Genomic DNA, 17,247 nt, shown 5'->3' on the forward strand with positions numbered 1-17,247 from the left:
GATTTTACAATCCAAAGAACTTAAATTTGTTCCAAAATTTAGGCAGGAAGGAAAGGCAGAACAACTACAAAGAATCCACCTTAATTTTTGCTTCTGTATTCCCTTTAATGCAGAACGAAAAACCCTACTGTACCATAATGGAGTTGTGAGTTTATTTTAATTAAGAAACCCTAAGTAGGCAGGAACATGTTGGCCTCACTGTTCTGGTGGAATCTCATGATAGCCAATTATATCTTAATAATACAGCGTTAGATGTAATAAATTTCCAACATGATTTGAAAAAATAAAGATTTCCATATATTTTTTAAGGATCTATTTTGTTTGAATGAGATACAGTCTGACAGCTGTTCATGTGCAGAATGTTTATTACAGTATATTATTTATTTCTTGCATTTATATACCACCTTTATCTTCCAGGGTAGTGTACATGATTCTTCTCTTCTCCATTTCATACTTACAACAACCCTGTGAGGTAGGTTAGGCTAAGAGATGGTGACTGGCCCAAGGTCACCCAGGGAGCTTCAGTGAGGATTTGAACCCTGCTCTTGAGACCAGGTCGTAGTACAACACTCCAGACGGGAGCAAATTCTGTTACTATCATAAGTTGCTTTTATGCTAATCTTGAGAACAAAGAATAGCATTTATTAAACAGACATCACAGTACTATTTGTGTTGATCATGTCAGAATACATGGGAGCGCGGATTTTTGTATCCTCAATTTTTGGCGGACAAAAACTGCCAGATAACAATGCTTTTGTTATTTCATTCACATCCACCCACACTGAATAGCAAGGAAGAGAGCAATAATCCCTATCTCACCCCTCTGGAAGAATGTACTGGGTTTGTTAAAATGCTAATGATGTCTGTCCTTACTTTAGTCCTGGCTAAAGAGCCCAAATTAATAAAGTTAAGCACACATTCTGTAAAACAAGTGTCTCCCATAATCTATGTTTGTAGAAGGCTAAGCACATGGTATATAATTTGTGTTACTCATTGCTCTGGTCATGGGTTAGTTCTGCTTATTAAAAGTAATGCTGTGTCTGAAGGAAACAGCAATGTCTATGATACTTTAATTGGTGTATCAGATATTTAATATAGGAATGAATGAGGCCAATACTACTAGAAAAACACTGAATTCAGTCTAGGGAAGGATTAGTTATCTGAAGGCCTACGGACCACATCTACTCCCTGTTCTGATTTTATCTGGCCTCCTCACCCTTTCCTGTGTCAGACTGGAAGCATGAGGCACCACTTGTTTGACAGGTGCCTCAGGTAAGAAACAGTACCACATGCACCCTGTGTTGTCAAGGCATTGCTGCTCCCTAAACTAATGTGCTGGGGAAGAAGCATTAACCCAAGACCAAAAGCAGCGGTCTGCAAAAGAGATTTCTGCAAGGGGACATGAGAGGTCTCCCCACTGGATCTACTTAATGTTTTAAATTGGGAACACTTGCACATCGTGACATGTGAAGCTGCCTGCCTTACTAGTAAGAATGGGGAAAAGGTTTCTTCTTGAACTTCCTGGGTAACATGTGAACACATGGAATCACTTGTGCATTTTCCCCACAATGAGATGCCTAAGTTCTAGGTAGGTGCAAAGCCCACACATCTCAGGAGAGATGTAAAACATGGAGGTGCTCAAGCTTCCTCTTCCCCGGCTTGAAATTATTTGTAACATGGCAAGTGTTACAATTTTCAATAGGATAGGAGGCTGAAATAAGTGCTCGGGTTTTAAATAGATTAACCAAATGCTAGTTTGGCTGCAGGCCATTTGTCTAGTCTATGGTGTGGCCAAGTGTCTAGACTACTTTCAGGTTTTGACAGGAGGGAATTGACAGAGGCCATCTGACAAAGCGCTTCTGCTTTCATGGCAAATAGAAAGAGTGGACTGCTAGATTTGATTGGTGGACTACTAAAAATGTTTATTTGATGTGGTGAACGTAGCGTTGTAGCCATTTTCTCACATGTAGTAGACTTAATGCTATAAACATGCTGGCCTACAGCAGCACACTATTTCTCATGCAGGGTTAATCTTCAGGCACTTAACATGCAAGGAATTTCTATTGGTGAGTATTGCATGTCCCGCTTTAGAAGAACAGGGAGCTTGTGTAACCCTCCAGATGTTGTAGTTCAGGAACTCTCTGCATTGCTGACCCCTGGCCTGACATGCTGGCTGCGGCTGATGGGAGCTGGAGTGCCACAGGTTCCCCATCCCAGCTTTGGAGCTACCTTTTTCCTAGAAGGGAAGGTGTGCAGCCATTCCAGAAGCAAAGTGAGATACATTGGTGGGGGAAAGATTCACTTGCTGAACGTGCCTGTCAAGCTGATTTCCAAGGCACAAGCCTCCGCCTGCCAGAAAAGAGAGCAACCCTAGCAGCTCCTTGAACAATTTGAACAGCTTTCATGAACTGCAATGCCGTCCCTGGGTTTGGAGCTCCTGTCTACGACCCATAGTGGCCAACTCCTGGGAGCAGAGGTCCCTTTGCCCCCCCCAATTGAGGGGGCTGAGTCCCCCGCCCAATTGATGGGCATTGCCATTCAAATAGTGTGGGTGTGCCCCACCATGTGATCGATTATGCAGGGCAGGGCTTTTCTGCCCCCCCTCAAATACTTTATTTAAGTTGCCACCCCTGCTAGACCCCATGGAGAGTGTGGGTCGCCCTTGGGGCTGCCATCCCATGAGACTGAGCTGCACTTACTTGGGAACTGGGTGGGGAACGTTTACGTCCGAGGAAGCCCCCCGGGGACAGGCTACTTACTACCTGGACGGCTCAAGGTCGCACCCTAAACCCGGGTTGCCGTTTGCGGGTCCTCTTCCCGCCCTCCGCCCGGTGGGTGGTGACTTCTTGCTCGCCTAGGAGTAAGACCTGGCGAAGGGCGAGCCGGCCACCTGGCCCTCCTTCGCCGAGCAGGCGAGCCAGCAACAGGCGAGAGGAGCGGCGGCGCGCGGTTGTCCCACGCCGGGGAAAGGGGCGGGGCGGTCCCTTGGCTTCCGCTCGGCTCGTCCTGGGGCTGGAGTGAAGCGGGAGGCTCCCAGCCCCCTTCCCCCCTCTCCTTCCCAGAGCGGCAGCAGCGCCTCGATGAGGAGGCGGCGAAGGAGGAGGTGGGGAATCCGGAGAGCGCCTCCCTCCCCGTCTGCCGAGCGCGGCGCACTCGGAGCATGGAGCCCGCCTGAGCCACTCGGCGGGCAGCAGCTGCTGCGGCACAACATGGAGGCGGCAGCGCCGCCGCCGCGGCTGCTGCTCCTGTCCCTGCTGGCCGCCGTGGTGCTTCGGGGCAGCTTGGGCGCCGTCGGGGGTAAGTTTCGGGGCGGGGCGGGGGCTCCGGCGGGCGGCAAGCTGCCTTTCCCGGGCTCGGGGAGAGCGGGGAAGCCTTTTGTTGTGCAGATGGAAACTTCTCCGCGCAACTCGAGAAGTGGGACTTGGTGGGAATGGAGGAGGCTGGCATGGGACGGAGGCGGCGGCAGGGAGGAAAAGCAGCAGCCCAGGCGCGGAGGGCGGAAAAAAAGAGGTGGGGGGGATCGAGGAGGCTCGGGACCGTGAGGACCTTGGGGCCAGTGTCCGCAAGAGGCGCAGCGGGGTGTGTGCGAGGGCGACCCGTACCAGATCGGGCAAGAAAAAGGACGGAAAGCTGCTTCGTTGTGGCTCCCCCCCAACAAGTTCTTATTTAAAGAAGTAGGGCGCTTGCGTGACCTACTCATCCCCCAGCACCAAAAAATAAATGTAGGGTTTTTTCTGGTGTGTGTGTGTGGGGGGGGTGAGCCTTCCTTTTTCCTACTGGCCAGGAAAGGATTCCCGTCGCCTTTTGCGTGCTGCTGGGCTTTCGAGCTCAACCTTGTGCCTCGAGAGCGAGACAAAAGTCTCCCCCCTCCCCGTTCCCAGCGCTTTGCGGCCCTCAGACGCAGTGATTTCCCTGGAGTTTGGAGGAGCTGGTGTCGGGTGTCGATCACAGGCAGAATCAAAACTTTTGGCATCAGCGTTGGGAGTGGGGGTTGGGGGGGAGCAGATCTTCTTTCCTTTTATTTTAAAGTTGTAAAGGGGAGGGTATGGGGGAGAAACGGAGGGAGGGAGAGAGAGAAAGACTTGCCTGACTTGTGAAACTTAACACTTGGCAAAACAGACTTCTGAGAAGAGTTTGTCTGTCTGGGAGTTTACCCAGACTTTAGCTACAGTGAACATTTGTTCCCTTGACTTCTCGGAGCGTTCAGACAATCACGTCCATTTCCATATCAATTAGCACTCGTTTTAAACTTTTGGAGGGAATCACGCTTCTCTTCTGCTTCTTCCTTAAACTCCTGTGCACATTCGTGTGTGTGTGTTTAAATTCTGACTCGGAACTTTCTGCATTCATATGTGATATATGGAGATTAAGAAGGGTGGTGGTGATGGTTGTAGCTGTATTTTCCCTATGGCTTCTTCCATTGGGCTGGAAAAGTGGCTTTGCTTCTGCATTTGATAAGCTTCAGTCCCATGTAGTGCACAAAACAAATGTGGACTTACTTGTCCTATTTGAGAACATTTGTTCTGTTCTTGCCGAAATCCCCACGGTGCTTAATGTCTGAATACCAGTGTGGTGATAATTATAGAAAGTGATCCAGGGGTTGCCACCAAAAAGGGAGTTCTGAGCTGTACTTTTCTGCTCCCTTCTGTCATTGCCTGCAGGAAAGTTCCAGTTTGCACGCAGGGAGCCTCGCGCAGTAGCCTGGTCTGCTTGTTGTCTGCGTAGCAGTCAGCAAACTGAAGTTTTGATGCACTAATGAATGTTAATTGTTGTAATTTCCCAAGTAGTTGAAGAAATATAGCAGTGTGGCTAACAGTCAGTAGAGCACCCCCTCAGGGTAATTCGTATTAGGCCACCCACTTCTCTTGCAGTAGTTACCAGAACTATAATTTAATATGGAAGCTCTGACTAAAATTCCTCCACAGCCGCTGTGTTCTGTTTGTGCATGGTTTTAACTATAGGTGCATGTTTGTGAAAAGGTTTCTGCACCTCTGATAATTGAATCTCTTTCTGATAAAATATTTTAGGAGAATCTTGGTGTCATTGATCCACTAGTTTGTTGCAGTGGTGAGGTAACCTCATAGCTATTGTGGTCTTTTTTAAATTTTCCAGGAGCTCAGTTCTCTGAGGAATGGTGTTGTTTTTATTTAGTAAGGCTTCTGTTTAAAATCTTGTGTGGGCCAAAATAACCCCAAAGAGGGGCTGTTCTCTGATAAATTTTAAAGGAATATGAACACAGCCACCATGTATCTTTGTTAAATGAACTCTGTGTACTTAAGGTGGCCTGCAGCTTAGGGTGAAAAGGGGCAGCTGCTGTATACCTGTTAGTTTGGGCAAAGTTTGTTTGCAGCAGCACATCCAATAGCAAAGATGTGTTTAATTTACCGTACTTTGGTAGGGATTCAGCTAATGTTTATTCTCTAACCAAATAAAGGATTTCCATAACATTAAAACCATAACCAATAAAATTTTAAATAACTATAAACAGTGGGTTATATCCAATGTTAGTTGTACACAAATTTAAAATAATTGCAGTCAATGGGTGATAACTAATATTAGTCATACTGGGGGGGGGTCCAATCCATTGAAATCTTTAAGTCCATTGATTTTACTGGGTCTACTCTTCAGTATGTTTAATGTTGGATATCATTTAGTGGCTGTCATTTAGCAGAGCTGTGTTAAATGGTAGAGTCTAGGATATTTCAGCCGCACCTTTTCATTTAAATAAAAAAGCATTGGGGTTATCATTTCGTCTATTAAGAGTATTTGCATAAGGGATCCTATATTCTAGTATACCTGTGAACTTTTTTGTCACTTTGTTTTTTCAAAATTGATAGTTGGTTGACTATATCTAATTTCTACTTACAGTAGTATATTTTTGCTTTTTCTGGGCAGCTGTTGGTTGAGCTTGTTTGTGATTACTTATCAGAGTGTGTCTAGAGACAAGTTTGTTATGCATCCCATTTGAACTTTTAGCACACAAAAGCAGTGTATAAGGGTCTCTGGGTAAGATAGTAGCGTTAATTCTGCAATACCCCATTATTCATTTTGTGGTGCTCACACTAGTCTCTGTTAGCTGTGTTGACCATCAAGAGAGCCATGAGAAATAAAAATATTTATTCTTTCTTGTTTCCCCCCCTAATATTCCCCCCTGCACTCCCCAATATCTGGAATCCTGGAAGCAGAAATGCTGATATAGTGCTCTAGACCCCCAAATTATTGCCATTTGAACTGCCCAAAAGTGCATTGCACATTTACTGTGTGGGCCTCCTAAAGTTAAGAAAATAAGCAATGGGAGGGGACTTGGTGGATTTTCTAGTGTTATTGGACCTCAGTTCCATCAGATTCATTCAGTATGACCCGTTTCCAGGGGCAATGGGAGTTGCAGTCCAGCAACATCTGGAGGGCCACAGGTTCTTTCTCCACATGAGCCCCAAATACTATTCTGTTGTTCTCATTTCCTATTCTGTCACTGGCATATAACATGCATTGCCAGAAACGTTCATTTCTTCTCTAGGCACACATTAAATTGGACTGCTACTGCTTGAGTATAGGTAGTATGTGCAGTGAAATGCATAGTCTGTTGCTTGTTTTCCTAATACACATTATAGCGGGAGGGCAGTGTTCAACATAAATAATTTTTTTGGGAAAGCTCACATACTATTCAGAATGTTAGGTTAATGTTCCATTTAGTTTTCTCAATATGAATGTTCTTAGAAAGTTGCAGCTGCCAGGCTGCATTCGTTTACATCAAGGCAATAGCAATCATGATTTAAATTACGAAGGAAATAAATTTATTTAAATTTAGGGATATTAGATCAGGTTAGGATTCAGGTAGGTAGCCATGTTGGTCTGACGCAGTCTCTGTCTCTCTCTCTCTCTCTCTCTCTCTAAAATATTCTCCAGTAGCATCTTAGAGACTTAAGTTTGTTCTGGGTATAAGCTTTCATGTGCATAGATGGTATCTGAAGACGTGTTCATGCACACGAAAGCTTATACCCAGAACAAACTTAGTTGGTCTCTAAGGTGCTACTGGACATTAATTTTTTTTAAAAAAAAAATAATATATAGATCAGGTTAGGGTTGTAGATGACCCACAAGTGAAAAGCAGTCTTGTGGTATTTTATGTGACAACTTTTTAGGATCCTGGTCATTTCAGTTTTGAAAGTGTACTATGCTTTTTAGCTATATGTGTTTGAGAATTCAAACTGATTTCCAAGTGTGAAAAGAATATGTTAATGAGAAAGCAAGTAGAAAATGGTTCCAGGTTTTGTTATTTCTAAAGCAGATTTCAAGATTGATCAGTTGCCAACACACAGCTTCTTAAATGTGCACTTAACAGTTGATGGATGTGAAATTCTAAATACAGTAGGCATATTTCTGAAGCAAGCGATTTTAACTTCAATCCTGAAATGAGCTGTTGAAGATTGTAGTCATCTGCTTGTTTTGCTTTTTTAAAAACCATTGGGATTAGAAAGACACGTGAAATTACCTCACTGAACTCTGTGCTTAAAAACTGCTTGACCTTGGGATATCCATAGAACTTAAGGCAGGGGTTGCCAATCCTTTTTGGTCTGTGGGCACATTCGCAATTTTGAGAGAGTGCTGTTGGCTTCTGACGTATAGAAAGAAAATGCACATAAATATGAAAACACTTTGCTTTTCCATGGGGTTTGGGTAAAAGTTGCATGCAGTAGAATTAAAACAGATCCCTTTGAATTGTTTTTGGGCTAAAGTAGTGCTGGAAAGCAGCAGGTTGTGATTCCTATGGTTAGTCTATGGAGAAAAATGTGATCTGTAATGTGTGGAAAACATGTAAAAACTTCATGCAGTTTCAAAAACGTCTGTTTTACTGGAACTGATGTATGCACAGTCAATCATCTTATGCATTCTACAGCCTTTCTTTCTTTCTTTCCTTCTTTCTTCCCACCAATCTCCCAGATTTACTTATCCTTATCTCCGCCATTCTGGTCTCCCTGTAGGTATTGTGAGCATTGAAAAGCTCACAGAAGTGAAAGAGGAAATAGCATCATTCTTCAAACTTCCTCTTTTAGCTCTAGGTACTTTTGAATCATAGAATTGTGGAGTTGGAAGGGACCCCTAGAGTCATCTAGTCCAACCCTGTGCGATGCAGGAAACTCAGCACGTGGTTCCACATACAATCATACCAGACCTGCTTAGCTTTGCAAATGTGCTAGCAGTTTTATTGCTGCACCACCTTTGCCACATCATGATGGTGGTGGCTGAGAGGCTTCATGCTGGTCAGGGGAGCCCCCCCACAAGAACTGTGGGAACATATTATGTCAGAGCCTCTGTGGTAATGCCACATGTGCTGTCTGCTTGCCTGAACAATTTCTCCAGCTGTTCTTACCTTTCATGGAAACTTGGTGCTTATATGAACTGCGGCCTGAGCACTGTCTTAAATTCCTAGAAATTGGATTCAGCATGTTCATCTAACTTGCACTGAAGGCTCCATGGGGCTGAAGCACTCTTGAAATTTGACCATCCAGACAGTGCCACCCATCCTTAATTTGGACAGCTGCTCTGGAAGGGTATCATGGTTGATGGTATCAAAAGCCACTGAGAGGTCAAGGAGAATTAACAAGGAGACCTTTTTCCTGTCTCTCTCCCAAGTCCACTGGCTCATTGAGGAAAAAGCCAGTGAAATATTGTACGTGTGGTGATGTAAAAGAAAACAACCAGTCCTTGATTTTTAATGTATATTTTAGTATAATGAATGACAAATTCAGAGGTGCATATGAGCTGTATTTTTCTTCTGCATGGGATGAGTGGGTTTTACAAAACACAAAAGGAAGATGGGCATGAACATTAGCAATGTGTCCTGATTGCTGGGCTGTTTGCCGCAGAGTAGGATCAGTTGACAGAATTAGTTTTTTGACATATATGTAATGAAATGATAGTGACAGGTGTGACTCTTGGGGTCACTCATACCCCCATTCTTAGGTTGCCTACCCCTGCTCTACAGCACTGGTATTAGCAGTAAAACATTGTGTTAGTTTTCTCTTAACCTCAGGGGTGAAGCTTCTCAAGCCTAGGAGCTGAAATTGGCCTAGTCCCTCTGATCCTTGGAGCCTAGGCTACTCCTTTCTTCCCAAGCTCATCCCTCACAAGCCCTGTAGCCTCCTCAAGTTGTTTGTCTAGTTCAGGCATGTCCAAAGTCCATTTCGGGGGCCTAATCTGGCCTGCCGGTTGGTTTAATCCGGCCCCTGTGGCAGTTTATTTCCTGGGGTAAAATCCTTAAGAAACCTCAGTAACTTCAATCCTAAAAAAAGGCCAACAACTTTGGTGGGCTCTCTGGTCGGCCCTCATGGCCCTTCATTTAATCAAATCTGGCCCTCTGAAAAAAGTTTGGACACCCCAGTCTAGTTGAAGAGTGTTTGAACTGTGATAATGGCCCTTGCTTGTCCTGAATGGAGGATGAAAGGGTGTGTGTTTGGATACGTCACTCATTTTTTGTAGCTAGAATACACTCCATTGTTACAAAGCTTTTGCCTCAGGCCTTGTCTATGCAGTCCCTGGAAGGTTGTCCTTGACAGAATGTGACCCTCAGGTTTCCCCACCCTGTCCTAAAGCTTGATTCCTCCTTAACTGTGTCTTCAGAGTTCCCAATACTTCTCCATTGATAGTTGCCAAATATGTGGAGCATTATAAAGACCTGTATAAAATGCAAATCATATAAAGCTGCACATATTTAATGTCTGAATTTCTTAAATCTATAGCTTTCAGGGCTTCTATCTCTTTTGAGAAGACAGGAGTGCCTGGCGTGCTCTGGTCCATGGGGTCACGAAGAGTCGGACACGACTAAACAACAACAACATCTCTTTTGATGTTTTACATAAAGTAAAATGTTACAAAATTCGTACTCCAAAAGACTTTCAAATGGAGGACACTGTCAGGATCCATTCTAGAATAATATAGTCTGCTGCTTGCCAACTTGAAACAGTGGCTTGCTGATCGTGGCTTGTTAAGGAGCAGCAAACCATGATCCCAGGTCTGGAAGGAACCTGAAGCCAAGGCTCCACACTTTGCTTATCCTGCTTGTGCAAACTAGGAGAAGCAAACCAGGAGTGATCAGACTCATTCCTGATAAGATACAAAAACCAGAAAGTCTGGCTTACTGTTGCATGTGGATGTGGCCACCCTTTGGACCCCAAACCATGAGTTAAAAGAGAAACGTATTGGTGCTGTTTTGCTGAACACTTGTGCAAGCACAAGGCTTGTAGTGCTGTGCCTCGATGTATGGAGAGTGTGAGAGACAATGAGTAAGGAAGATACAGGCTTTAACATATAATCTCAGCTGGGCCATAAAGACAGGGAATTGGAAAACCTCCCTAGATTTGGGGTCCCCTTTCTCACCCTGTGCTCTTCTGCTAGGCTGGAACCAGCTTTCCATAGGTGTAAGAGGCATTTTCCAAGCAGAAGACACTTTGGATACAAGCCAGTGTTCTGCGGTATTTAAAGGCTTACTGGTTTCTTATGGCATGACCTTGAATCAACAAGAGCTGTCCTCATCAGATACATGACATATACACCCCATGTGGGTTGAGGTACAGTGGAGGAAAACCATCTTTCCAGTCCACTTCATGTCTTGAATGAAGAAGCCTCTTGACTATGAAAGCTCATACCACAATAAGTGTTAGTCTGTAAGGTGCATCTGGATCTAGTTAGCTAAGCTGCATAAAATGAGATTTAAATGGAGTAGAGGAAATAGATCCCAAATTGTAGTGGATTACTAATAAGTTGGACTTGAATCACTTGAAAGCTGCCCCATGTGACTTCTAGAATTCACACTGTCTGTCTGTTCTGTTCCACACCCATGTCTGCCCCCTTCCCCCATTTCCTAAACTTTTTCTCATGGGAACTGTGAGACTTCACCATGGTAGATGGGACTGCTACTTGGCAATCTGGTGTACATTCCTTAATTTGTATTTGCAGCAGATTTGAATACTGCATAAGGTTTAAACTGAACATATATTTCTAGTTTAAAGCTGTGGTTATTTAATGCAGTAAGTGAGAATCTTCTTTTGGATTTGTTACTTATGAGTAACTGGACTTGCAGTGGGATCCATAGTCTCTTCCTCATGCGTGTCATCCTTCAACTGAAAGAAAAGTTGTGTGATTGTACAAAACCAACCAACAGTTAAAGCATTTACAGAAGGTAACTCTGGAATTTGCACTCCTTTCCAAGAGATGTTCAGCCAATTGGGAGAATAAATTTTTTGATGTAGCTTTGAAATAGAATTAGTTGCAGATGACCAATACTTTGTTTGCCAGCAGCTAATGATCTGGAATTGAAGACTGCTTTGTGGAGCATCTGATGCCGTGCCTGCCCTGCCCCATGCCTTCTAAAACCATCTCCTTGATGTCTGTTTCTTTATCACCCTCCAGAACAGGAGTGGCCAGCCTGTGGCTCCCTCCATATGTTTCTGGACTTACCAACTCTCCTCATCTGGCCATGCTACTGGCCATGCTGCCTAGAGCTGATGGGAGTTGTAGTCAAGCAACAACTCAGAGGGTCACAGTTTAGACACCCCTACTCTAGAGTCATATTACTAGAATACAGCAAGTGTAATACTGACAACTAGCTGTGCTGCTGGTCCTACCAAACTGCATATGAAAGTTCACAGGAAGGGTTGGGATATGCTTAAAGAGATGGTGGCGGGAGTGGGGCTGTTCTGCCTTGGATTCCCATTGCTTCAGGCATGGCCAAACCTGGCCCTCCAGCTGTTTTGGGACTACAATTCCCATCATCCCTGACCACTGGTCCTGTTAGCTGGGAATGATGGGAGTTGTAGTCCCAAAACAGCTGGAGGGCCAAGTTTGGCCATGCCTGCTTTAGCTGCTTCTACACTGGATAGTGTACCTGCACATTGGCTCTTATACTTCTCTCTTCCTGGCAAGTGAGGAGGTACATGCCCTAAAGGTTTTAGAGTATTGGAGGCTAGCTCAGTTCTCCCTCTGCCTAGCCCTATGGTAGGTCCTGTGTCTTGAGTCCAATGTAGTTGTTTTTGCCCTTGCTATTCCTGGATCAAAATGTTTATTTAAGTGTGTGTGTGTGTTCCCATGGAGAAATGGCTCACATGTTACTACTGGTGAATATGAATTGACCTTTGGTGGGACAGTAGAGTGTGGTGGAATCCCAGGAACTAGCTTTTTTAATGCATGTACATTTGGGAAGGAAAGAGGGTAATGTCCATCTCATTATTTTATGGCACACTTTAGCATCCTCTGGCAGGTGTTCTCTTTTTAGGGACATAGCAATACAGTGAGTTTCCAAAGACGGGGTATATCAATCAACATTGACCTCTGAATATTGATAATTCTAATGAATCTGCGAGGCAGATATTTTGGAAATGTGTCAGAAAATGTGCGTATAGTTTTCTAATCATGTTTACATGACTTTTAGCATTCAGCAGTGCACCTCTGTGTTTTTTTATTTGCCAAATATCTGGGATTGTTAACGTTTCAATCGTTGGTTTTGGAAACGCCGTTTTAACACAGATTAATTAGTGATATACAGCCATCCAGTGACAGATTGGTGTTATGGCTCTGAAAGCAAATGAATGCTGTCATCTGAAAGTTGTGTTTAAAAAGGTTATTGGCCAACCACACACTGCACTGTTTGGGGTGCCCACAAGGGCTCAGATAATTTACGCTTCCTAATTTTATCAGAACCTACCAAGTATTGACAGTCAGAGAGGCAGCAACAGTCCCCCACACCACTGCAGTAGCTGTAATTTCTGTTCCTTTCAATATGTTTTAAAATCTCCAATAAAGTAGTTAAAATTCTTCCAAAACTTGGATGCTATTGCCTGACTGGAAGGTTTTCCTGATCTGTGATGACCTGCCTGGATGAAGAATTAAGAGAGGGGTGTGTGCGCGCGCATATAGAAACCTCTGCCTTCTGTGTGCTTGAAATGTAGCTTGCTGTAGAAAGGCAAGAATTGCATCTTTCTCTCTGCCCATTTTTACCTCCGCCCCCTTGTTCCTGGGAGGTTGTCTATGAGGGAATGCAGCCCTGGAGCTGAATAAGGTTCCCTGGCTTAGGATGTGACCTGCTTTCTCTGTTACACTGAACTGTAAGAGGAGTGACCCCGAGGCCCTTACTGGAGTTTTCTTTTTATTCCATGAAAGCTTTTACTTAAGACTCAAAGCAATAACTAGCAATCAAGGCATCAAAAGTGTTTGCTCACCATTGCCACACTAACTATGTAAATATAACATTTAAGCCCTTTAAAGGAAACAATGTAATGTTGCAATCAGTGTATTAGGATACCACATTCTTCAAATGATTTATACTTAAAGGTTGTCTCCAGGGCTTTTTTTCAGCTGGAGCTCACCTCCAGCACCTCTCAGGTGGGTGCCATTGCCATTCTAAGAGAACAAGGGAGAAGTTCATGGTGAGCTCTAGCACCTCCCTCCCTCCCTCCCTCCCTCCCTTTCTTTCTTTCTTTCTATAATTTTTAAAATAGTTTTCCAATATACCTCCAATAATAGCAAAATTATAACAATAACTATTAATTCCCAAATTATACAGTTATCGAAATGCCAACCAACTTCCAATTAATACATTTTAGTTAAAGTGGCTCCCCGCATGGTGGTTTGGGTGCATTTCCAATCTTATATCACTGCATCCCATAATCTTAAATAATGTCAGTTACATTTCAGTTATAATAATAATCTCTTAGTCAACAGCTACATAATTAATGATTTCCATTTGTGATGTTACAATATATAAATTTATAAAGTTTAATGGTGGTGTAGGAGGGTTTTTGCCAGACGAAGTGTTTTTGCATTCAGTGCCTCCCTGCCTTCCACATTTCATGCCAGAGCAAGAGCCAGGTATTGAGATGAACTGTGAGTGAAGCCCATTCCCCCGTTCTTGGGGGGGATTTGCAAGGATGAGTTACCCTCTGTCGTCCTTGTTTTTCGTTTGCTGACGATCCCCTGCTGTCATGGGGGCTGCCTCCATTAAGGCAAGCCGGGACCAGAAGCCTCTGGCACCTCTTTCTAGAAAAATAGCACTGGTTGTCTCCCAAGTAAAACAGAATCCAGTTGAATGCTGTGTATACATGTTATGAATACAAAATGGTGTGTGTGTGTGTGTTTTTAAACCCGCACAATTAATTCAATAATTGGGAGATAAGGGAAACTTTAAAAGATATGGGAACTGGATATTGGCACACAAATTCTTCCCAAGGATTGGAATAACATTTGGGAATCACGGCCCTTAAAATTTGTTTCCAGGTTTTTTAAAGGGAAAACTTATTAAAATTATTATACAGATGTTATCACACTCCTTTTCAAATGTCAAAAATCTTTTATTCTATATCACCTAATTGTTGGAGAGGTTGCAGTAAACTTAGTACATGTTATCATTTATGGTCGGAATGTCAGTTAGTGCAAGATTTTTGGAATTTGATAGAAATGTTAAATATTACTAAAGAAACTATTGTTTGTTGTCCAAAATTAATGCTACTGAATATTTTTGATGATACCAGTGTAAATATATTGGGAAAAGGGGGGTGCCTTATATACGATCTTGGCAGCACACAAAGTTATTGCAACTGAATGTAAACCAGCCCAGAATCTTACACTGGATACTTACTACTGCTCACTCTGGAATATAACTATAATGAAGGAAATCATGCATAATTTGAGATTTTGACAAGGACTAGAACCTCCAGATTCTTTTTATGTGATTTGTCATTCCTTTATGACACGTACAGCAGAAGCATCATTTTCAAGACAACCCTTGTCACAAGCCTGGCATATCTGGAACTATACTTTGTGGTCTGATAAAGTTGATAGTCTTTACTTGGGCTTTGTTATTTAAACTCATGCAACTACTCATGTATATATTTCATAGTCTTTTAATCTTAATTCTTGTCTGTTGTTATATTAAGAAGGAATAATACTAACAAAAGCTTGACAAAAAAAAGTAAGTGGCAGATAGGAAAAAGGGAGGATCATAAGTGGTGCGTTGTAGGCTCTGTTTTGTATTAACAGTGGGTAACCATTCTATTTAATATCACTGCTGAAGTTGGACAGTGGAGTATTTTACCGGTAATAATAAGGGTGGACAGAGCTTCGTGTACTTCAAGCACCGTATTTTTCGCTCTATAAGACGCACCAGACCACAAGGCGCACCTAGTTTTTGGAGGAGGAAGAAAAGAAAAACAATATTCTGAATCTCAGAAGCCAGAACAGCAAGAGGGATCGCTGCGCAGTGAAAGCAGCAATCCCTCTTGCTGTTCTGGCTTCTGGGATAGCTGCGCAGCCTGCATTCGCTCCATAAGACGCACACAACATTTCCCCTTACTTTTTAGGAGGGAAAAAGTGAGTCTTATAGAGCAAAAAATACAGTACTTCATGAACAAGAGAAACCTACAAGGAGTGAGAGCAGATACCAAATGTTTGTGAAGGACATGTCTGTAATTCCTGTAGAACTGTTGTTACCTAATACACATAGAGTTCGACATGGGTGGGTGTGTGGTTACATTTAAGCAATGGGTTTCCCTGCATGTGCAGAGCCAGCTCACTTGTCTATTCCATGCCCTTTTTAGATGTTCAAATCTGTTGTGAGCCTGGTAGTGGTTGTGGTTCTGGGGAGTGGTTGTAATTCTGTTAATTAAAATAACCACTGAGACAACCTGAGGGCAAACCTGTTAAACAGCATTAATAGATGTGAGAAGGCCACAGACACCCTAAGCGGTCCTCAGGCCCATCTCCCACTTCCTTAATGATCTGTTCCTGAATACCCTGCTTAGCCTGTTTTGAGAGAGGCTTGGAAGCCCCAGCAAACAGAAACCTCTTCATATAGAGGACAAGCTGACCACTTTAAGTTAAGGGAATTACACTCTTATCTCTTAAGGCTGCAACCCTAACAACACCTACTTGGGAGTAAGCCGCATTGAATTCATGAGCAGGCATGGTTCGTATTGTGTTGTGATTGTAGTCATTGGGAGTTTTTAAACCTAGAGAGTGGAATTCAGTGTTGTGCTATTACAAATATTCCATCTGCACAAGCATTGCAGCTTGTCCCCAGCCACCCACCTGGCACTGCTTTTAGAATTCTTCTGAGCCCCCCACACACCAATTTTGGGGTGCAGGGGGAGGACAGGGGGAACCCCATTGTGCAAGCAGAAGGCATACACAGGGCTTCAACTGATGGAGTACATTAGGTGACTGCAGCCCAGAATACACACACATACAGAGAGAGAGAGAGAGAGACTTCTTTTTTTTTTGCATTACTTGATTTTTCTTCCTTTGTCTAACCATTCTTAACAAAACTGTTCAAAAACAGAGGCACAAGTCTAGTTGCCTGTGAGTTCATTTTATTTTATTTTGCAAGATGCACTTGGAGGATGACGTCTGGTTTACTAGCAGTTTCTTTATAGTGGTTTTGCATGGGAGATGGGGAGGGTATGTTGGGGAATATTTTTAGGAGCAAGAAAGAGTTGCAGCACAATAGTTTTTTACTTGTTTGCTTCACAAGCAGTTTTGCAGAGAAGAATAGGTTGTTAGTGCCTGTCAGCTTTCAGCCAAAGTGACTTCCCCCCCTTCTCTCCTTTTTCCTATCAAGTTGCTTGACAGTGAAAAGGAAACAGCGGGGGAAGAGCACCAGTGTGATAGGGCTTCACTGCTCGCCCAGCATTACCTTATAAAAACTAGTCTTGCAAATAGTTACTAGAGGCAGTTGTGGCCAGATGGGTGGCAACTGAAAAACTTTCACTGCTTCCCTCCTCCCTGGATTTTACCATGATTCCTTGGCTTGTGTGCTTATTCCAGTGTACCATTTGGCTCTCTACATTACTGCAATGTAGACATATGCTAACTTGCTTCTCTTTTTGTTACAACATCATTTTCCATGGTTTTCATGCTAAAAGAGCAGCCTTTGTTTTAGTAATTATCATAGTTTGACTCTCCCTGGAGATGTGTGGATTTTATTTGGTTTCCAATCATTCTTCAGATTTCTGACAAGAATTGAGTACTGATGGGTTACAACTGTATCATCTTCTTAAAACAAGAATTACACATTATAATTAAGAGGAGGAGGAAAGCAAGAGTAGAGGAGGATTTGACTTTTTCAAACCACAAGTGAAAGACACGGGATTCAGTTTGCAGGATTTGCTCAGTTCAGATGCAATGACCAAACCATGGTTTACCCGTTGGGAAGGAAACATGCACTGTGCTCAAGCATTCCATCCTCCTCTTGTGCACATC

The 17,247-nt window shown here is 43.3% G+C and overlaps 1 protein-coding gene across 1 annotated transcript in view; it reads left to right on the plus strand.

Moving 5' to 3' along the window:
- Positions 1 to 3,009: 3,009 nt before the first annotated feature.
- The window catches only part of LRP5 (LDL receptor related protein 5), a 116,216-nt gene continuing 101,978 nt past the window's right edge, over positions 3,010 to 17,247 (plus strand). Inside the window, exon 1 of the mRNA XM_053395472.1 lies at positions 3,010 to 3,297. Within this exon, the coding sequence (XP_053251447.1) occupies positions 3,081 to 3,297 (217 nt within the window). The 5' untranslated portion in view covers positions 3,010 to 3,080. The remainder of the gene's footprint in view (positions 3,298 to 17,247) is intronic.

The sequence above is a fragment of the Podarcis raffonei genome, chromosome 1, assembly GCF_027172205.1.
Source record: "Podarcis raffonei isolate rPodRaf1 chromosome 1, rPodRaf1.pri, whole genome shotgun sequence".
NCBI classification, from domain to species: domain Eukaryota; kingdom Metazoa; phylum Chordata; class Lepidosauria; order Squamata; family Lacertidae; genus Podarcis; species Podarcis raffonei.